This window comes from Tachysurus fulvidraco, chromosome 13, assembly GCF_022655615.1.
Source record: "Tachysurus fulvidraco isolate hzauxx_2018 chromosome 13, HZAU_PFXX_2.0, whole genome shotgun sequence".
NCBI lineage: Eukaryota > Metazoa > Chordata > Actinopteri > Siluriformes > Bagridae > Tachysurus > Tachysurus fulvidraco.
The window spans coordinates 23,787,846-23,805,129 of NC_062530.1; the positions used below are offsets into that span (position 1 = coordinate 23,787,846).

Genomic DNA, 17,284 nt, shown 5'->3' on the forward strand with positions numbered 1-17,284 from the left:
CCATTTGAATTTCATAGCAGGTAGATGAACCTCGGGTAGCGTAATAAATGTAAAGCTAAATAATCGTGACGAGACGGCGTTCGTGTGGGTAAATAAGTAAAAACAAATCTAAAACCTTACAGTTTTATGGTGAATCATGTTATTGCCTCCGTGTTGTTTTCTCTGCTTATGAAAGCAACAGGATTTTTACCTTCTGTCATTTCTTTGATATGAACGTACACCGCCAGTCATGGCTTCCTGAACACGTCGGGGTGGTTTTTTTAATGACTTTTATTACAGTCTGGGAAAAAAAATGAAAAGTGCCTCATCTAATACATAAATCTGTGAATTTAAAGACTGCCTCGTTGTCTGCTTTTAGACACAAAATGAGTGTGTTGAGCCGGTTGGCCGTTTCCGGTCGGATCTAAATGCGTTTTTTATTAAAACAAAAAGTCCCAGACGTTTCAGTTTTTCTAAAGTCTAACCTGAGTAAATGTTGAGCAGACGTGTATAGTGTTGCACTACTTCCTATGTGGTGCTATAACATAAATATTACATCGGTGTGTTACTGAACTTAAAGGACGTTTGACAGTCTGAGGTGATATCATTTAGTTTTTCGTTACTCCCGATGTTTTTTAGTTAAAAACTGTAACGAATAACTTCGTTAATGATGTTTTGGGGAAACTTTTGATGATGTAATCATAATGAGATTGAATTCTAACGCATCTAGAAATCAATTCAAAATGTTAAGGATTTCTGTTAAATACACACACACACACACACACACACACACACACACACACATATATATACACACTGTATAGAAGAACACATTTCTTTATATATAAAGAACACATTTCTGATCATTCTCAAGTGCTGCTTTGTTATAGTTGCTAGGGTGATGTGATCAGATCGGGCCAAACGAACACGATGCTCGTTTCCGCCGTTCTTTGTGCACGCGTGAACTTTTTGCTTCGTCTCAAGTTTGTTCACGGAACAAAAAGCATGAAAAGAGACTACAGACGGAGAAACTCATCTATCCATAAACCCTGAATGGGGACAGAGGACAACATGGCATTAGCAGGTCATGGAAGCTTCCGGACTGCTGTGGCCAACAAAAAAAAAGTGCCACTGGGAAGAAAGGTTGGTGCTACATGCAGCTCTGACAGCTTAATTAGCGCAGCTGCTAAAGATTTATTGGTTCAGCAATCGGTGCCTGTGGCTACGGCTCGCCTCAGGGGTGGATACACACACGGCCCTTATGATGCACTCGGTGGCCTGGTCAACCACCACACACACACACACACACACACACACACACACACACACACACACACAGATCTGCACCAAAAACACGTCACATAAAGACAACCTACAAAAACACAACCCCAAATTGTGATTTTACACAATTATGGAAATTTGCGATTATCTGTCTCTAATGAAAATGAATTATGAATATTTACACGACACTGCTGCTGAATTCTGGATTCTGATTGGACAGAAAGCATTGAATTGTTTACTACGGCACTGCAGACTACACAGGTTTGCATTAATGCTCTCGTTCTAATAGGTTAGCGTTTCTATAGTAACCTACAAGGGAACTCGTACGGTTTCCTTATGGCTTATTGCGGAACGAGTCTCCAGGGTCGGCACTTTTTTTCAGCGTAAAGCCGTAACTGAGGTTTTCTGACCAGGGAAAGAGACGGCTTTCCTTTCGAGAACGTTTTGGACGTTTATGAACGTTGAGAAAGAGATAAAGAGAGGGAATGAAGTAATAACAGGAAAATAATCAACTTTGGGTTGGTACAAGAAACTCTTAAACACAGTGTATTAGAACAGAGCAAAAGTTTGTACGCCCCAGCAGCATCACAATCACTGCACCACCTTCTCACATATACACTAAACCCGTCACATACTCTTCTCTTCCCCCAAAGCAGCAGCATTGCATCAGTACAGGCCGATTTAAACTACGTGCCGCTCCGGGGGGAAAAAAGAACCAAACATAAATAAATAAGACACCCAACTTTAATTTACAACCAGTTGTCTCTGGAAAAACTCCTGAGATATCGACTTAAACGTCCAGCTCTTTTTCTAATGTGCGTTCTAAACAAGAAGGATGAAACAAGACAATGAGAGGTTAAAGAGGACAGAGTGTGAGATGAGGAGTTTGTCAGGAGAGAAAAAAACAAGAGAAGACGAGTGAGATTAGACGAGCTGATTTGTCCTCAGAGAGTCGCCTACAGCGAGCCGCTGCAGCTAAGAACAATGCTGCCCCCGTGTGCCTGCTCTGATGTTTACACACTCGTACCTGCATCTCAGCGCACCTAACGCCTGTAGATACACAATATATAAATCATACACTACATTCTCTTAAGCTTGTCCAGTTTCCTTGCACCTCACAGGAACATAAACTGTCTATGTTAAATTGCCCCTAGGGGTGAACATGTGTCATTGTGGTGTATTATTGCCCCATGCCCCTCTTTCCCGAGATGAGATTTTAGGTATAGAGTGATTTTTCCGCACTGCCTCGAACCTTAAAGTATCAAAAACACAGCTAGCCTATAATCTAACCTGTAGTGTGACATTCAGCATCAAACATAAACTCAGAACATCGTGTGATGGCCAGGATATGCTCCAGATCCAGCCTGAGCAGGTTAAAGTGCTTACTACCTACTTACCGCAAATCTCACACACTCTATCACACACACACACACACACACACACACACACACACACACACACACACACACACACACAACCACACAACCACACACACTCCTTGGATGTACCTGAAGGAGCCTCCCCCAGGGTCGTTCACTTTGTTCTTCTGAGCCCCTGAGAGCTGTACGCTTGCTGCTACGGGGCTTTTTCCCGCCTGCACCACCGGACTCTTCCCTACACCACCTGAGGAAAAGGAGCAGGGGGATTATTGGGACACGTCCCAACAGATCTGCGTCATGACAGCACGACCTACAGCATTCTCTGCAACACAGGAACATGTCCTTTCAAATTTCAAATGAGACGTCACGTGGTAGCTCAGTGGTTAAGGTATTGGACTACTGATCGGAAGGTCGTAGGTTCGAATCCCAGGTCCACTAAGCTGCCACTGCTGGGCCCCTGAGCAAGGCCCTTAACCCTCAATTGCTCAGTTGAATCTGTCTGTATTAATCTCCTTAGTGATGCATCTTGAATTTGAATTCTTCATAAACGCTATCTAGTCGATTTTATATGACGTAGAGTACTAGCTTGATTAACCACCTTGGATGGAGTTGAGTCTTGTTTCACGTCTGAAAATATGTTTCTGTACAGCTGTAAGCGAAACAACCTTCTTGGTTTTCGCCGTATTTACATCCTTCGCTGTCGATGACAGACAGCGGCTGATCGCCTAGTACAATGTAGTGTGTAGGAGCCGTTACTTTCATCAACCTGACAGTAATGAACTCTGAGCGCTTTATGAGTTTTGTGTTTAAAAGGTTTAATCAGGTTTGGTAAGACGACGCTGTAGCAGTGTCTATGTTCAGCTCTCTAGATCTCAGTTACTTTCTACTGCACTACACATGGACTAGACTTAAGTATTACAGTACACTGGTCATTACTGATACCGCTCGTGTGTTAATAGGATTTACTTTAATGTATGAAATACAGCACGGACCTATTAAAAACACTCAGTGCTCACGATGTCTAATGATCAGGAGTCTTACCTGCTGTCCGCACAGTCTGTGTGATGACCACGGGCATCCGAACCTGCCCTCCTATTGCCCCTGTCCTCTTGATATTCTATACAGTGAAAGACAGAGTCAGAAGCAAGTTAAAGTTTAGAATAAATGTAAAGAGAGGATGATTTGTTGATACAAGAAAGTGCAGAGGTTGGTAGTAAACAACCGGGAGGAAGGAAAAGAGAAACAAAAGATAAACATAGAGGGAGAGAGAGCGCATTAATAAGCAGGCCGTCCCCTCCGTTGGGCCCCTGGCGAGTCCCCCAGGGCTCCCATCCATCCTGCCCTGTTCTCTCATGCCACATATTTCACTGCCTTGTTTTCCTGCACACCGCCGCAACATCCCTACGCCTTCAGCTCATACCCGGCTCAGGGCCTCTGAGACGTGAACGTGCTTTCGGCCCAGGAGCGGTGGGCTCACCGCAACGTGACACGGGGACGGAGGGAGGGAGGGAGTGAGGAAGGGAAGGAGTGAGACAAACTGGTAGTCGAATCTGTCTCACATTCAGGGAGAAACGAAGGTGATATTCAGCTAGAAACTGAGGGAGAGTCAAACTTGGCTTTAGAGCAGATCTGTTTAAAATGCAGAGCATGTGAGCTTAGCAAATGACTTGACTGTTAACCTGCTGCTCGAACTATTCCACAGGAGAGCAAAGTGATTTTACACAGAATTTAAATAGAAATGAAAACAACAGATCCGAGCGTTCATCGTCTATTTCGTCTATTTTTTTATTCGATGTGATGTTAAAAAGGTTACGTTTTTCTTCTTTTCAATATTATTATTTTTTTAATAAAAGTCTTGGTATAAACAATAAAAAATGTTTTTTAGTGCATCCTACTGGTCAAATAGATCTGAATATCATTAAACATTTATTGCATTATTTATTAGTATTTATTATAGTATTGTAGTCTGTTTAAAATCCATGATATGAATAGTGTGTACAGTAATTGTTTGTCCTTTAGTTTATCAGAGGTAGATTTAAGCTGGAAAAAAAACGAGTCAAGGTCCGAAACAAAACGTTATTGATGAGAGACAGGGCGGAGCTTCCAGTGAAATATTAGAGAGTTGGAATCGTTCCACATTCATTTACTTGACACACACTTATCCAGAGTGACTTACATTTTTATTTCAATTTATACGACTGAGTAATTGAGGGTTAAGGGCCTTGCTCAGGGGCCCAGCAGTGGCCGCTTAGTGGACCAGGGGTTCGAACTCACGACCTTCCGATCAGTAGTCCAACACCTTAACCACTGAGCTGAAATGAAGAGTGATCATTTGGCACAGATTTCAGGGATAGCTCATATTAGAGTGCTCTGGTGTTAAAAGCTGAACTTTTCCTAACCAAACCAAATTCGGATCGGATTATAAGGTTCGACATTCGGAGGTTATTACAAGCTTCTATGTTCTAGGATGATGACAAACTTTCTAGAGACAAGTCATCAGTGTTGTATAAAGTACTAGAAAGCAATACTCGAGTAAAAGTATAGGTATCGTACTAGAAAAAGACTTCGGTAGAAGTGAAAGTCACCTTTTATAATATTACTCAAGTAAAAGTCTTAAAGTATCTGATATTTACTGTACTTAAGTATCAAAAGTCATTTTCTGATATTTAATGTACTTAAGTATTTGAAGTAAAAGTAAAAAGTAAAATTTCAGTGATTTTCGGTAGGCATAAGATCAGGGGCGGTTCTAGGGTTTCATCTTTAGGGGTTTTAGCCCTCAGTGAGAATTTAAAACAAGAAGAGTTTTATATGATATATTATATGACTACATAGTAAGGCAAAAGTTATGGTATTATTAAATGGCAAAAGTGGACACCAAAATTTTCTGCATGACGTAATGATGCCAGTCTTGAATCAGATCAGTTCATGTATGTGTGCATTCTCTACGAACAGTGTGTCCAATGAATGCAGTCATTAATAAACTAATATCCACAAGACAAAGACCCAATCAATAAATGTTATTTTTATTTAGTATTTAATGGATTGTTTGCATTAATATTTTGTTTGTGCTACAACTCTGGTAATAAGAATAGTGACATTTCACTGCTTTTGGTTGCCGTCTTTGCGGCTTTCAGCCGATTAACGTTATAGATAAACACCTCCAGCTCTGACTGCGCGTGCACGGTGGGCGTACCTGTGCTTATGCGTATACAGCGTGCGGAGCGCGTAATGTAATCTAGGAGCAGTGATTCGCCAAACCTCCCTTATTGCAGTCGCACACATTTCTGCTGATTTTATTTTGTAGTAACGAGTAACAAAGACGCGTAGTGGAAATATATCGGAGTAAAAGTTTGCATTTTATTTAGGAAATGTAGTGGAGTAAAAGTGAAAGTTGACAAATTTAAATAGTGAAGTAAAGTACAGATACGTGACATTTCTACTTAAGTACAGTAACAAAGTATTTGTACTCCGTTGCATTACAACACTGCAAGTCATGACACTTTACCATATCGGTTTGATTTGACTCTAGTTGAATTGCTGCATTGCTGATGTCACAAATTTTGGCCAGACTCTTGCTATTTAATTAACTGAAGCATCTTTCAAATCTTGTGACTTTCACTGTTTATTCCTTCAGTTCTGCCTGCAGGATTTCTCTGAATGGCTGTGTGTGTGTGTGTGTGTGTGTGTGTGTGTGTGTGTGTGTGTGTGTGTGTGTGTGTGTTAGAGTGAGAGAGAGAGAGAGAGAGAGAGAGAGAGAGAGAGAGAGAGAGAGAGAGAGAGAGAAAGAGAGGTGCCTACCTGTGGTGGTGTAACTGTGCTGTTAGGTTGCCGGGGGGAGCAGCCTGTGGTAACAGCCCCGGCGATGGCTCCCGTTGGAGACGCGGTGGTTTTAGGCTGCAGGGGCTGAATGAGTGACTGCTGACTGTTCAGCAGGGACAAACGTAATGCTGGCAAGCTTTTCTACACACACACACACACACACACACACACACACACACACACACACAAACAATATATGAAGAAAAAACCTCTACCTATAAAGTAAAATCCTCTAAACTTTTTTTTAGAGGTGTGCATGCACTAAAGCTAAGAACTTAATAAAAATAAAAATAACAGTGTGACTACATGACAAGTTTGCTTATATTTATGCCACTACAGTATAATGTACCTTACGATCAGAAGTGTATATATACAGTAATGGTGTGTGTCTGTTACTGTGTGTGTGTGTGTGTGTGTGTGTGTGTGTGTGTTTGAAGAGTTAAGAATGCTAACATGGTGTGACAGCTCGAATCATCAGTGTTGGTGGCAGCATGTGACACACGTCACGATTGGCTAGACACGCCTGCAGGCTATTGGCTGGAGCTCCCGAAAGGAAGGAGCTGTCACGGCGCAAGCATGTAGGACTGCAATACACTGTGTGTGTATGTATGGTACCGCTAAAGACGTCAATACATATACATGTATGTCACATTTATTTATTTATTTATTTATTTACTTATATATTTCTTTGTTTGTTTGTTTGTTTGTTTGTTTGTGTGCATGCAATTCATTTCTGGCCCCGTGTGTGTGCGTGTGCATGTGTGCGTGTGTGTGTGAGTGTCACCTTGAGAAAAGGCACCAGATAAGGCTGTGGCGATGACTTCAGCTCCGTCTGCAGCCGGCTGGTGAATTCCTCTGGTTCGATTTTGGCATCCTGAGACAACAAAAGGTTCAGCACTAAAGACTGCACCCAGTCTGTTAGCTACATGTTCAGCCTTTTATAATTCAGTCAAGAGTTTCTGTAGCCTGATGACTAAACTGGAGAAAGTCTCATGTCTCCTGTGTGTACTGTCATCCTGAACACTGCACTTTTACTCTCACTGCGTGTAACTCGCCTGCCTGCACCTTTAGGACGTCACTTCCTGTTCTGTAATGTTTGCCCATTCTCTACTTGAGCCTCAAGTGCACATCATTCTCTATTACTGCTTCTTATTTCTATTTAACTTCATTTTAACTGCATTTCTTCAATGGAGTTCATTTATATGCAGAGTCTAAAGAGGTCTAACACGGTCTACTTTTCAAAGCAATATATTGAATATATTGAAAACGTCTTGATTTTACACAGTAAATATAAAAAGTGGCATGGCGATATTCCATTTTTACAAAATTCCAAACAAATGTGAGAACAATTGAGTCGGTGGTTAAATTCGTTTGATCTGAGATGAGCCGATTTGACCCCGATCGGCGTCGGATTCAATTTCCCGACGTGTTTTATCAGGTTATGTGATCTGACATATAGCAAGACACCCTGCACCTTTCACCTTTCACAGGGCCACATAGCCTGGAAACAGTTGCCATGGTTACAAAGAGGATGCCAATATTAAATAAGCTTGGGGATCATCGCTTAATCGCCTAACTGAAGCAGCTGTCATTACGGTGTTACCCCGGGTAAAGTCAGTGAACTGTTGGGACTCACCAGAAGGTCCTGCACCAGTGATTTCACGTTCCGTGACGTCTCTGGTGAAGGGGAATTATGGGATGCGAGTTTGATCAATGTAGCCAGGAAGTTCTTACACTTTTTCACATTCTCTTGCATTTCCTGAAGAAAAGAGAATGTGCTTCAGTGCCATGACACACTGTGTGTGTGTGTGTGTGTGTGTGTGTGTGTGTGTGTGTGTGTGTGTGTGTGTGTGTGTGTGTGTGTGTGTGCGTGTGTGTGTGCGTGTATGTGTGCGTGTGTGTGTGTAAAAAGGCAAGTAAGAAAAATAGAATAGGAAACTTTGAAGAAACTCCATGCTAAGATTTGTACCTGGGAGATAACAGTTGCTCCAGGGGCAGGGCCAGCTGCGGTGGGTGGAGCCAGAGTGGGCCCCTGGGGGGCCAGAGCTGCAGGGTGCTGCTGGGGCGCTGCCACTGCCAAAGGCGGCCTCTGGAGGACAGAGAGGTAGAGAAAACAGACAGTGAAATAAACAGGAGCTGACACACACTGTGCCTCTAGCAAGGCCACACACTGCAAGACATGAGGCACGTCCACTGTCACATCACATGTCCCAGAACATGCACACACCCCCACGGAGAGAGAGAGAGAGAGAGAGAGAGAGAGAGAGAGAGAGTGAGTGAGTACCAGAAGTAGAAATCTTATAATTTCTATAGTTCTTCTTATAATTTATTATATTGTGAACAAATGAGGTTCACGTGTTTATTGATATTCTGATAATAAATTTGAAAAAAATAAATAAATAATAAAATCTGGAGGAAAAATAGAGAACAAATACCAACAGGAAATGAACATTGGATGACCGGGGAATTTGGAGATGAGAGAAATTAAATTAAATTACAGATACTGTATAAATATAAAATCAAGATTCTTGTTCTTAATATTGAAGCGATGCAGAGAGACAAACTGCCATGTGGATGTTCTCTCCGTCATTGGGTTTCCTCTGGGTTCTCTGGTTTCCTCCATGCCAAGTGGTTTGGTGATGCTACATGCTCCTAGATGTGTACAGTGTGTGTGTGTGTGTGTGTGTGTGTGCATGGTGCTCTGATTATGAACAGGTATGTTCTCTAGATCACCACCGTGACCCAGATCAGGACAAGCCGCTGTCAGTGTCAGTATTTACGTTGGTAGGACAACAATAATTGTATTTATAACAATCAATGCTGTTCTGTCCTCTGGTGAGATTTTGCAGTCGGTCGTAAGAGCCACGTGTTATTAACGCTTGAGAACCTCTGGTATAACTTGACAGACGGATATGGAGAAAGATTCAGAAGTCCGGACAAAGCATACAGAAATAATAAAGAAAGTGTGATAAAGTGGGGGAGAGAGAGAGTGAGAGAGAGAGAGAGAGAGAGAGAGAGAGAGAGAGAGAGAGAGAGAGAGAGAGAGAGAGAGAGTGGAGGAAGGAAGTGCTCACAGTAAGGGCAGGAGTAGTAGTAGTAGTAGTAGTAGCAGTAGCAGAAGCAGTGGTGGTTGTAGTAGTAGTGGTAGAAGACGAAGAAGTGGACGTGCAGGTCTGAGGAGCAGGACTCAGGGTTTGGGACTGAACCACTTTGTTTGTGACAGCAGGAACAACCCGAGACGCCTGGACCGAGATGGGAGACTGCAGGCAGGAGAGGAGGAAGAAGAAGAAGAAGAAGAAGAAGAAGAAGAAGAAGAAGAAGAAGAAGAAGAAGAAGAAGAAGAAGAAGAAAGGGCAAAGGGATAAAAAATAGATAAAAATTATCAGTTAAATTCAACAATCCTTTTCTAACAGCACCAACCTCAAATACAAGATAGATAGATAGAACCCACAGATGATGAAGAGCTTTGGGCATTTAAACACACACACACACACACACACACACACACACACACACACACACACACACACACACACACACACACACATCACACTGCATCTCTCAGTTAGGACTGAAGGAGCTGTTGGCTTTTTAAAACAATCAGGCAGCTGGATGATGAATGATTTAACACATTCACAAAGACGTCTGGGAGTCAGAGTAAGCTTTAGCTACAGGAAAATGAATCAAAAATTAAACAGAACTTTACTTTTATCTCTTTATACCAGGTATAAAATGTATCATAGTATGATATTATATGACATGGGTGGCAGGATTATTAATTATTACCAGAATTCTTACCAGTAGATTAATTCAAAGGTGTTGTCTTTTCCATAATTAAAAAGATATATTTTAATAATTCAGCAAAAAGTTAAATTTTTTGGTTTAGGCTTTATTTCAAGCCAGTTTACATGTTACAATTAATTAAACTCAACATTGGTTAAGTTGCCATGGATTAGAATATTTGCTTGGTGCTCTAGATGTAAAAAATTATGTATTTTAAAAATGTAATATGTAGTAATATTACTGTAATATTAGATTTTAAAACATATTTTTACGTCTAAAAGAAAAGGTAATATTACTGTAATAGGATCGATAAAATTCCCGTGCAGTGCTGCCATCTGGTGGCAATAGATCATAAGTTCACCGAGAAAATAAACATTTCTTTTATGAGAAATATTAAAAAACATCAGGCTTAGTGGATGGTGAAGTAATTGAACTGTGATGCCTTTTAAAAGCCCCATAAAGAGTCATAAGATTAGTAGCTAATTATATACACTGTTATTATTAATCAGTAATGTGGGCAATTTGCTGTCGCTGTGTATTAAAATAAGGCCAGACCATGATTTTTTTTTCCTCCAGGTGAGAACACGTTCATCATTAATCAAACGAGATAAATGGGGACTACACTTAGTAAATGTAAGCGCTAATACTGTGATTAATTACATTCTAACAGGTAGAAGGTGATAAGCAAAACTTCTCTGAAATATTAATCACCTCATTAAAATCAGAGTCTGGGAGAAAAAGGACAAGGACAGCGATTACACGGAGTAGAAAAATGGGGTTGGAGCTGAATATACTACACCAAAAAAGATTAAAAGACACACCGACTACATTTAGGTGAAGATTAATAATCTGATAAAAATTCAATTACAGCTCAATCGAAGACAAACATTTTTATATAAAACATTTATATACAGGTGCATCTCGATAAATTAGAATGACCTGGAAAATTTCATTTATTTCAGTAATTCAACTCAAGTAGTGAAAGTCATGTATTATATAAATTCAGTACACACAGACTGAAGTAGTTTAAGTCTTTGGTTCTTTTAATTGTGATGATTTTGACTCACATTTTAAATCCTTTTGCTTTAATTACTCCTTCGATTCAGCGTGGGATGGAGGTGATCAGTTTGTGGCAGCCCAGGTTTCTTTGACAGTGGCCTTCGGCTCATCTGTCTCTTGTTTCTCATTTTCCTCTTGACAACACAACATAGATTCTCTATGGGGTTCAGGTCTGCTGAGTTTGCTGGCCAGTTAAACACACCAACACCATGGTCATTTAACCAACTTTGGGTGCTCTTGTCAATGTGAGCAAATGAAATACATCTGAAAAGAGGACTTTGGACCACTGGGCAACAGTCCAGTTCTTCTTCTCCTTAACACAGCTAAGAGGCTTTTTACACCTGGTCACTTCATGTGTTTTCTGTGATCCGATAGCTATCCGATGGTAAAAAAAAAGACCAGACCCCCGGAAATTTCAGGAAACTTTACACAGGAACTTAATCTGGGGGATTTTGGAAATATTCCAAATTAGAAACTTTACTGGAATTTATGGAAAGGAATATATTTGGAAATATAGGGAAATTTATATAACCTATATCATATACAAACATAAATAAACATTTTGTTTGGTCATAACACTCTTAATTTACTGCTTATTAAGAGTTAGTAAGGTAGTTATTAAGTTTAGGTATTGGGTACAATTAAGAATATAGAATGAGGTAATGCAGAATAAGGCATTAATATGTGCTTAATAAGTACTAATAAATAGCCAATGTTCTATTAATATTCATGCTAATAAGAAACTAATTAAATGCCCCTAAAATAAAGTGTTACTGTGCATGTTATGGAAGAACACAAGTACATGCAGTGAGTTTGGCCTCAATGGCCTTCCAGGGTACAGATTCGACTTAATTTGCATTAAATCTTGTTGTTTTACACAAAATTATGCTGCGAGATTTTTTTAACCTCATTTAGGTTCCTTGTTATAGGCAACCCTGTATTTCTTTTAAATTTCCAGTTAATTCCCATATACTCCCATTAATTCCCATATATTCCCGTTAATTCCCATGGAAAGTTTCCAGCCTTGTAAATTCCCGGAATTTTGCAACCCTATTCAAACCACTTCAGGAGGTGGTCTGGGACGCATTTTACTGGACAGGTGTAAATGGACGTGGTTGTTCAAGTCACATACGTCAGCGCTATACTCCTCCCAAACGGAAGTACGTCACTCGCAGGTGATCTTTCACCCAGGTGTCTCGTTGGGTCTTAAAATGCACTGCTGCCGTCAGCAAAAACGCAGCAAACAGTAAAATGCTGTTTTTCGTAGCATAACCGTCGTAACAAGTTTTTTCGTCTTCTTTTTCATTGCGTTCTGAAAACCGCATAAACCAAAGCGTGGCCCATTTCAATTACCCCGGAAATGAGGTAAAATATATTTGCATTTTGGGCGGGAGCAGAAAGATCGGGTTGATATCCGATTCGCCAAGACACATTTATGTGGCCTAATGTAAATGTAACAGCTTTAACAAATCAGATAGCTATCGGATCAGAGACAACACATGAAGTGACCAGGTGTAAGACACTGGTGATGTTGTCTGTGGTTCAGGAGTGGCTTAAACAAGAGGAATACAACAACTGTAGCCAAGTTCCTTGGCACATCTGTGTGTGGTGGCTCTTGATGCCTTGACCCCAGCCTCAGTCCATTCCTTGTGAAGTTCACCCAAATCCTTAAAATGGATTTTGCTTGACAAGCCTCTAAAGGCTGCGGTTCTCTCGGTTGTGCATCTTTTTCTCCCACACTTTTGCCTTCCACTCAACTTTCTGCTAATATGCTTGGATACAGCACTGTTGCCCTTTTTCCACCGAGGCAGTTTGAGTGCTGGTTCAGAGACAGAGATTAATTTAAAATCAGTTCTTTCTTTTTTGACACCCAAAGCACCAGCTCTGAACTAGGAAAAGTGGTTCTTAAGTAGCACCAGAACGTTGCTGGTCTAGACCTAAGAACCTCTTGTGTCAGGGGCTGGGGGCAGGGCTATTTAATAATTTGATAAATGTACCTTAAGTTCAAGTTTCAATTCAATTCAATTCAAGTTTATTTCTATAGCGCTTTTTACAATAGACATTGTCTCAAAGCAGCTTTACAGAACATAAACAGAGCAGAAGGTAACCATTAGGAATAATAAAAGAAAAAGAATTAACAGATTAAAAATTCAAGATTATTATTAGATATATATGAGTATACTAATGTATTAAGTATACTAATGTTTAATACACTTTTACTTTACTGCAGTATGATCAATTATCAGCACACATATAGTAGTTAGCTACATGCTAAGGCTACCTTTTTTCTGTATTAATGATAAAATAATGTTATGTACTTTCCGTTATTCTCGATCGCAACCTCCGGTTATACAAATTACATCGAGCTGCATGTACACGCTGGATTGTCAGTCACAGTGAAGGAGGTGTGGCTTCTGTTTCTGTCAGTCACAGTAACGGAGGTGTGGTTTGTTTCTGTCAGTCACAGTAAAGGAGGTGTAGCTTCTGTGTCTATCAGTATACAGTGAAGGACTCCTGGCCTGAGTGTAGGTGTGTGTGTGTGTGTGTGTGTGTGTGTGTGTATATACCTGTGGGGTAGTGACTCTGAAAGTGGCTGTGGTTGTGGGGGCAGCAGGTCGGGCCGAGAGTGCACTCTGGGCCTGTGCTTGAGCCAGTGCTTGCTGTGGAACCATCATTAACTGACCCAGCTCCGTCCGCACCAACACCATGCCTAGAAAACACAAACGCATTAGTCGTAATATCCACATAATTAATTTAGATCAGCTCACCCAGGGCCTGATATCACTCGCCGTAATTTTAATCTATGTTAATTGTGCTCATTCAGAAAGACATGTCTGTTATTATTGTGACTTTTTGTCCACTCACTGAGTCTCTCAGAACACATATCAAATATTTCAGTCAGGACCACTTTGTCAAATTAAGGTTCATCAGTGATGTGCATACAGTTAGTGTTGGCGGTATGGTTCTGTTCTGGGCCAAATTTTCCACGCGCCCGTCCGTGCGCATGCATAAACGGAGCGGGGAAAGCAGCGATTGGAGTATTAATGCATCATAGTATTAATATGCTCACTTACATGTTTTGAAAATAGATAAATAAAATTAAAGAGAGAGGGGGAAAGGAGAAGAGAAAAAAATGAAGAATACATGAAGATAAAGTAATCGGTACACAAACAACGGGTTCTGGCTAGGAGGAGTCGGGGTTGGAGGAGGGAGTTTATATCGCAGCAGCAGCAATGCGCTAGAAAGCGGCTCGAAGAAAGGGAATTTAAAGGGTCGGAAATTGAACTAACGCGATGCCTGATAACTGGTCAAAAATTTTCAGCACCATACTGCCTACACTCCTGTCTATTAAAACCGATAAGAAAAGTATAATTATAGTATCAGCTATATGAAATGACTCGCACAACTGCTTCCTTATTCAGTTTTTTAATGTCTTAGTATTAGATGCAGAAATGCAGCAGTGAAATTACAGAGGAGAATTCTCTTTCAAATTCTCTCATGTCTTGCAGCATAGCACATAGTCTTAGAACAGGCCTAGTTAATCAGTGACAATCCAGAGCCAGGGCCAGGAAGCAGACAAACAGGCTAATCCAAACTTTTGATATAAGGTGAATCCACAGATATTGTAGCTCCACTTAAAAGGAAAATAACTAAACAGAAAAAGTGGTTAACAAACACCTGATTATAAATCCCAGCCTGGACCCCTGACAGCTGCCCAGCTATAGGTCAATATCAACCATCCCCTTTAACTCCAAGGTCCTAAAAAAGGTTGCTGTACAGCAGTTATTCTCATACCTACATAGGAACATTCATGAAATGTATCAGTTAGAATTTAGGTCTCAAAAGGCTTTTATTGTCATTTCAACCATATATATCTGTCACAGTACACAGTGAAATGAGACGACGTTTCTCCAGGTCCATGGTGCTACATAAAACAAAGACAGGGTTAAGGACTTAAGTAAATTAGTCCTAGCCACGTAAAGTGCCTCTGTGCAACCTGGTGCAAACAGTGCAAGACAAAAGACAGTGCAAAGAAAAAATACAAGACATTACACAAAAGACAATACACAAAAACAGCACTGACCAGCGTAACTACTGTATGTTCAATCAATATTGCATGTGCAAAAATACTGGAATGAACATACAGTGGTACCTCGAGATACGAGCAGCCTAACATACGAGTTTTTCAAGATACGAGCCGGAGCTCGGGCCATATTTTGTTCAAGATACGAGCCTAAATCCGAGATACGAGCCGTGTTTCCGGAGCATCCCGCTAGTTGGCGCGCAGGGTCGAGCATCATCCGAGAGCATCTCTCGCTCACTCGCAAAAGAAAGAAAAGTGCAGCCAAGAAAGCAAAAACAAGTGATGATTAAATTTACGTAAATGTTAAGCTTAGTTTAAGTTTAAAGTTAAGTGCATTGTTTTAAGTTTTTTCTTTCATTTGAAATAAGGAAAGTGTAGTTTTAGTTCTAAAGTTACGAAAATAGTTTTAAGTTCTAAAAAAGCTCCGTTTACGTACATGTCTAGAGTGCCTGCATCCCTTCCTCCCTCCCTCCTCCTCGCCGTTCAAATTCGTTAGCCGCACTCGTCTGTCTCCAAGGTAAGACTATTATGCTAAATAACTTTTATTTCTTTATTTCATATTTTGTTATGTATTTGTTAATTATACATGTTTATTTGTTATTTAAAAACATATCTTTATTCATAATTTACAATGGTTTGGGGATTTTTCATAGGTCCGGAACGGATTAAATCAAATTCAGTTATTTTAAATGGGAGAAATTCGTTTGAGATACGAGCCGATTGACTTACGAGCTCGGTTCTGGAACGAATTAAACTCGTATCTCGAGGTACCATGATTACATGAGGTATTGTAAAGTACTGTACAAAACAGCAATCGATTGAAATGTGAAAGACAGCATGTGTAAAGAGCAAAAACAGTGTGCAGAACAGCATGTAAACAGTTTAATATGGTGGTGCTGTAGACATGGAGGAATATTGAAAGAGTGTGTATTTTGTGTAGGTCATTGCAGTCCATACAGTTGTTTGTGCATGTGTGTGTATGTTGTGCTCAGTATAGTTCAGTTCAGTTATTGAGAAGTCTGATGGCATGTGGAAAGAAACTGTGTGGGGTCATCCACAATGCTGTTGGCTTTACAGATGCAGCGTGTGGTGCAAGTGTCCATGATAGAGGGAGGAGAGACTCCAATGATCTCAGCTGTCCTCACTATCCGCTGCAGGGTCTTGCGATCCGAGATCATACAGTTCCCAAAACAGACAGTGATGTAGCTCTTCAGAATGCTCTCAATGGTCCCTCTGTAGAACGTAGTCAGGATGGGGGGAGGGAGCTGGGCTTTTCTCAGTCTTTGTAAGAAGTAGACACTGCTGGGCTTTCTTGGTGATGGAGCTGGTGTTGAGTGACCAGGTGAAGTTCTCCGCTAGATGAACACCAAGAAATTTGGTGCTCTTGACGATTTCTACAGATGATCCGTCAATGTTCAGTGGAGAGTCAACAACCATCTCTTTAGTTTTATCAACATTCATAGAAAGGTTGTTGGCTCTACACAAGGTAGTTAGCTGTTACACCTCCTCCCTGAATGCTGACTTGTCGTTCTTGCTGATGAGACAAACCACGGTCGTGGCATCGCCGAACTTGATGATATGGTTCGATCTGTGCATTGCTGCACAGTCGTGAGTCAGCATGGTGAACAACAGTGGGTGGTGCTGGAGATGCTGTTCCCGATCCGGACTGACTGAGGTCTCCCAGTCAGGATGTCCAGGATCCAGTTGCAGAAGGAGGTGTTCAATCCCAGCGAGGCTCAACTTCTCAATCAGGTGCTGAGGAATGATTGTGTTGAACGCTGAACTAAAGTCTATGAACAGCATTCGTACATACGTGTCTTTTTTGTCCAGGTGGTTGAGGGTTAAATGTACGGCCGTGGCAATGGCTTCGTCCGTGGAGCAGTTTGGACGATATGCAAAC

General features: G+C 40.9%; 1 protein-coding gene across 2 annotated transcripts in view; it reads right to left on the reverse strand.

The window, feature by feature from the left end:
• The window catches only part of LOC113652471 (transcription initiation factor TFIID subunit 4-like), an 86,799-nt gene that overhangs the window by 66,062 nt on the left and 3,453 nt on the right, over positions 1 to 17,284 (reverse strand). Inside the window, exons 2-9 of one of the 2 annotated variants that reach the window (XM_027161561.2) lie at positions 13,868 to 14,010; positions 9,533 to 9,718; positions 8,428 to 8,547; positions 8,095 to 8,217; positions 7,243 to 7,332; positions 6,438 to 6,599; positions 3,681 to 3,756; positions 2,769 to 2,883 (exon numbers count right to left, since the gene is read on the reverse strand). In XM_027161561.2, the coding sequence (XP_027017362.2) occupies positions 2,769 to 2,883; positions 3,681 to 3,756; positions 6,438 to 6,599; positions 7,243 to 7,332; positions 8,095 to 8,217; positions 8,428 to 8,547; positions 9,533 to 9,718; positions 13,868 to 14,010 (1,015 nt within the window). The remainder of the gene's footprint in view (positions 1 to 2,768; positions 2,884 to 3,680; positions 3,757 to 6,437; positions 6,600 to 7,242; positions 7,333 to 8,094; positions 8,218 to 8,427; positions 8,548 to 9,532; positions 9,719 to 13,867; positions 14,011 to 17,284) is intronic. The other variant, XM_027161563.2, reaches the window with a different exon arrangement.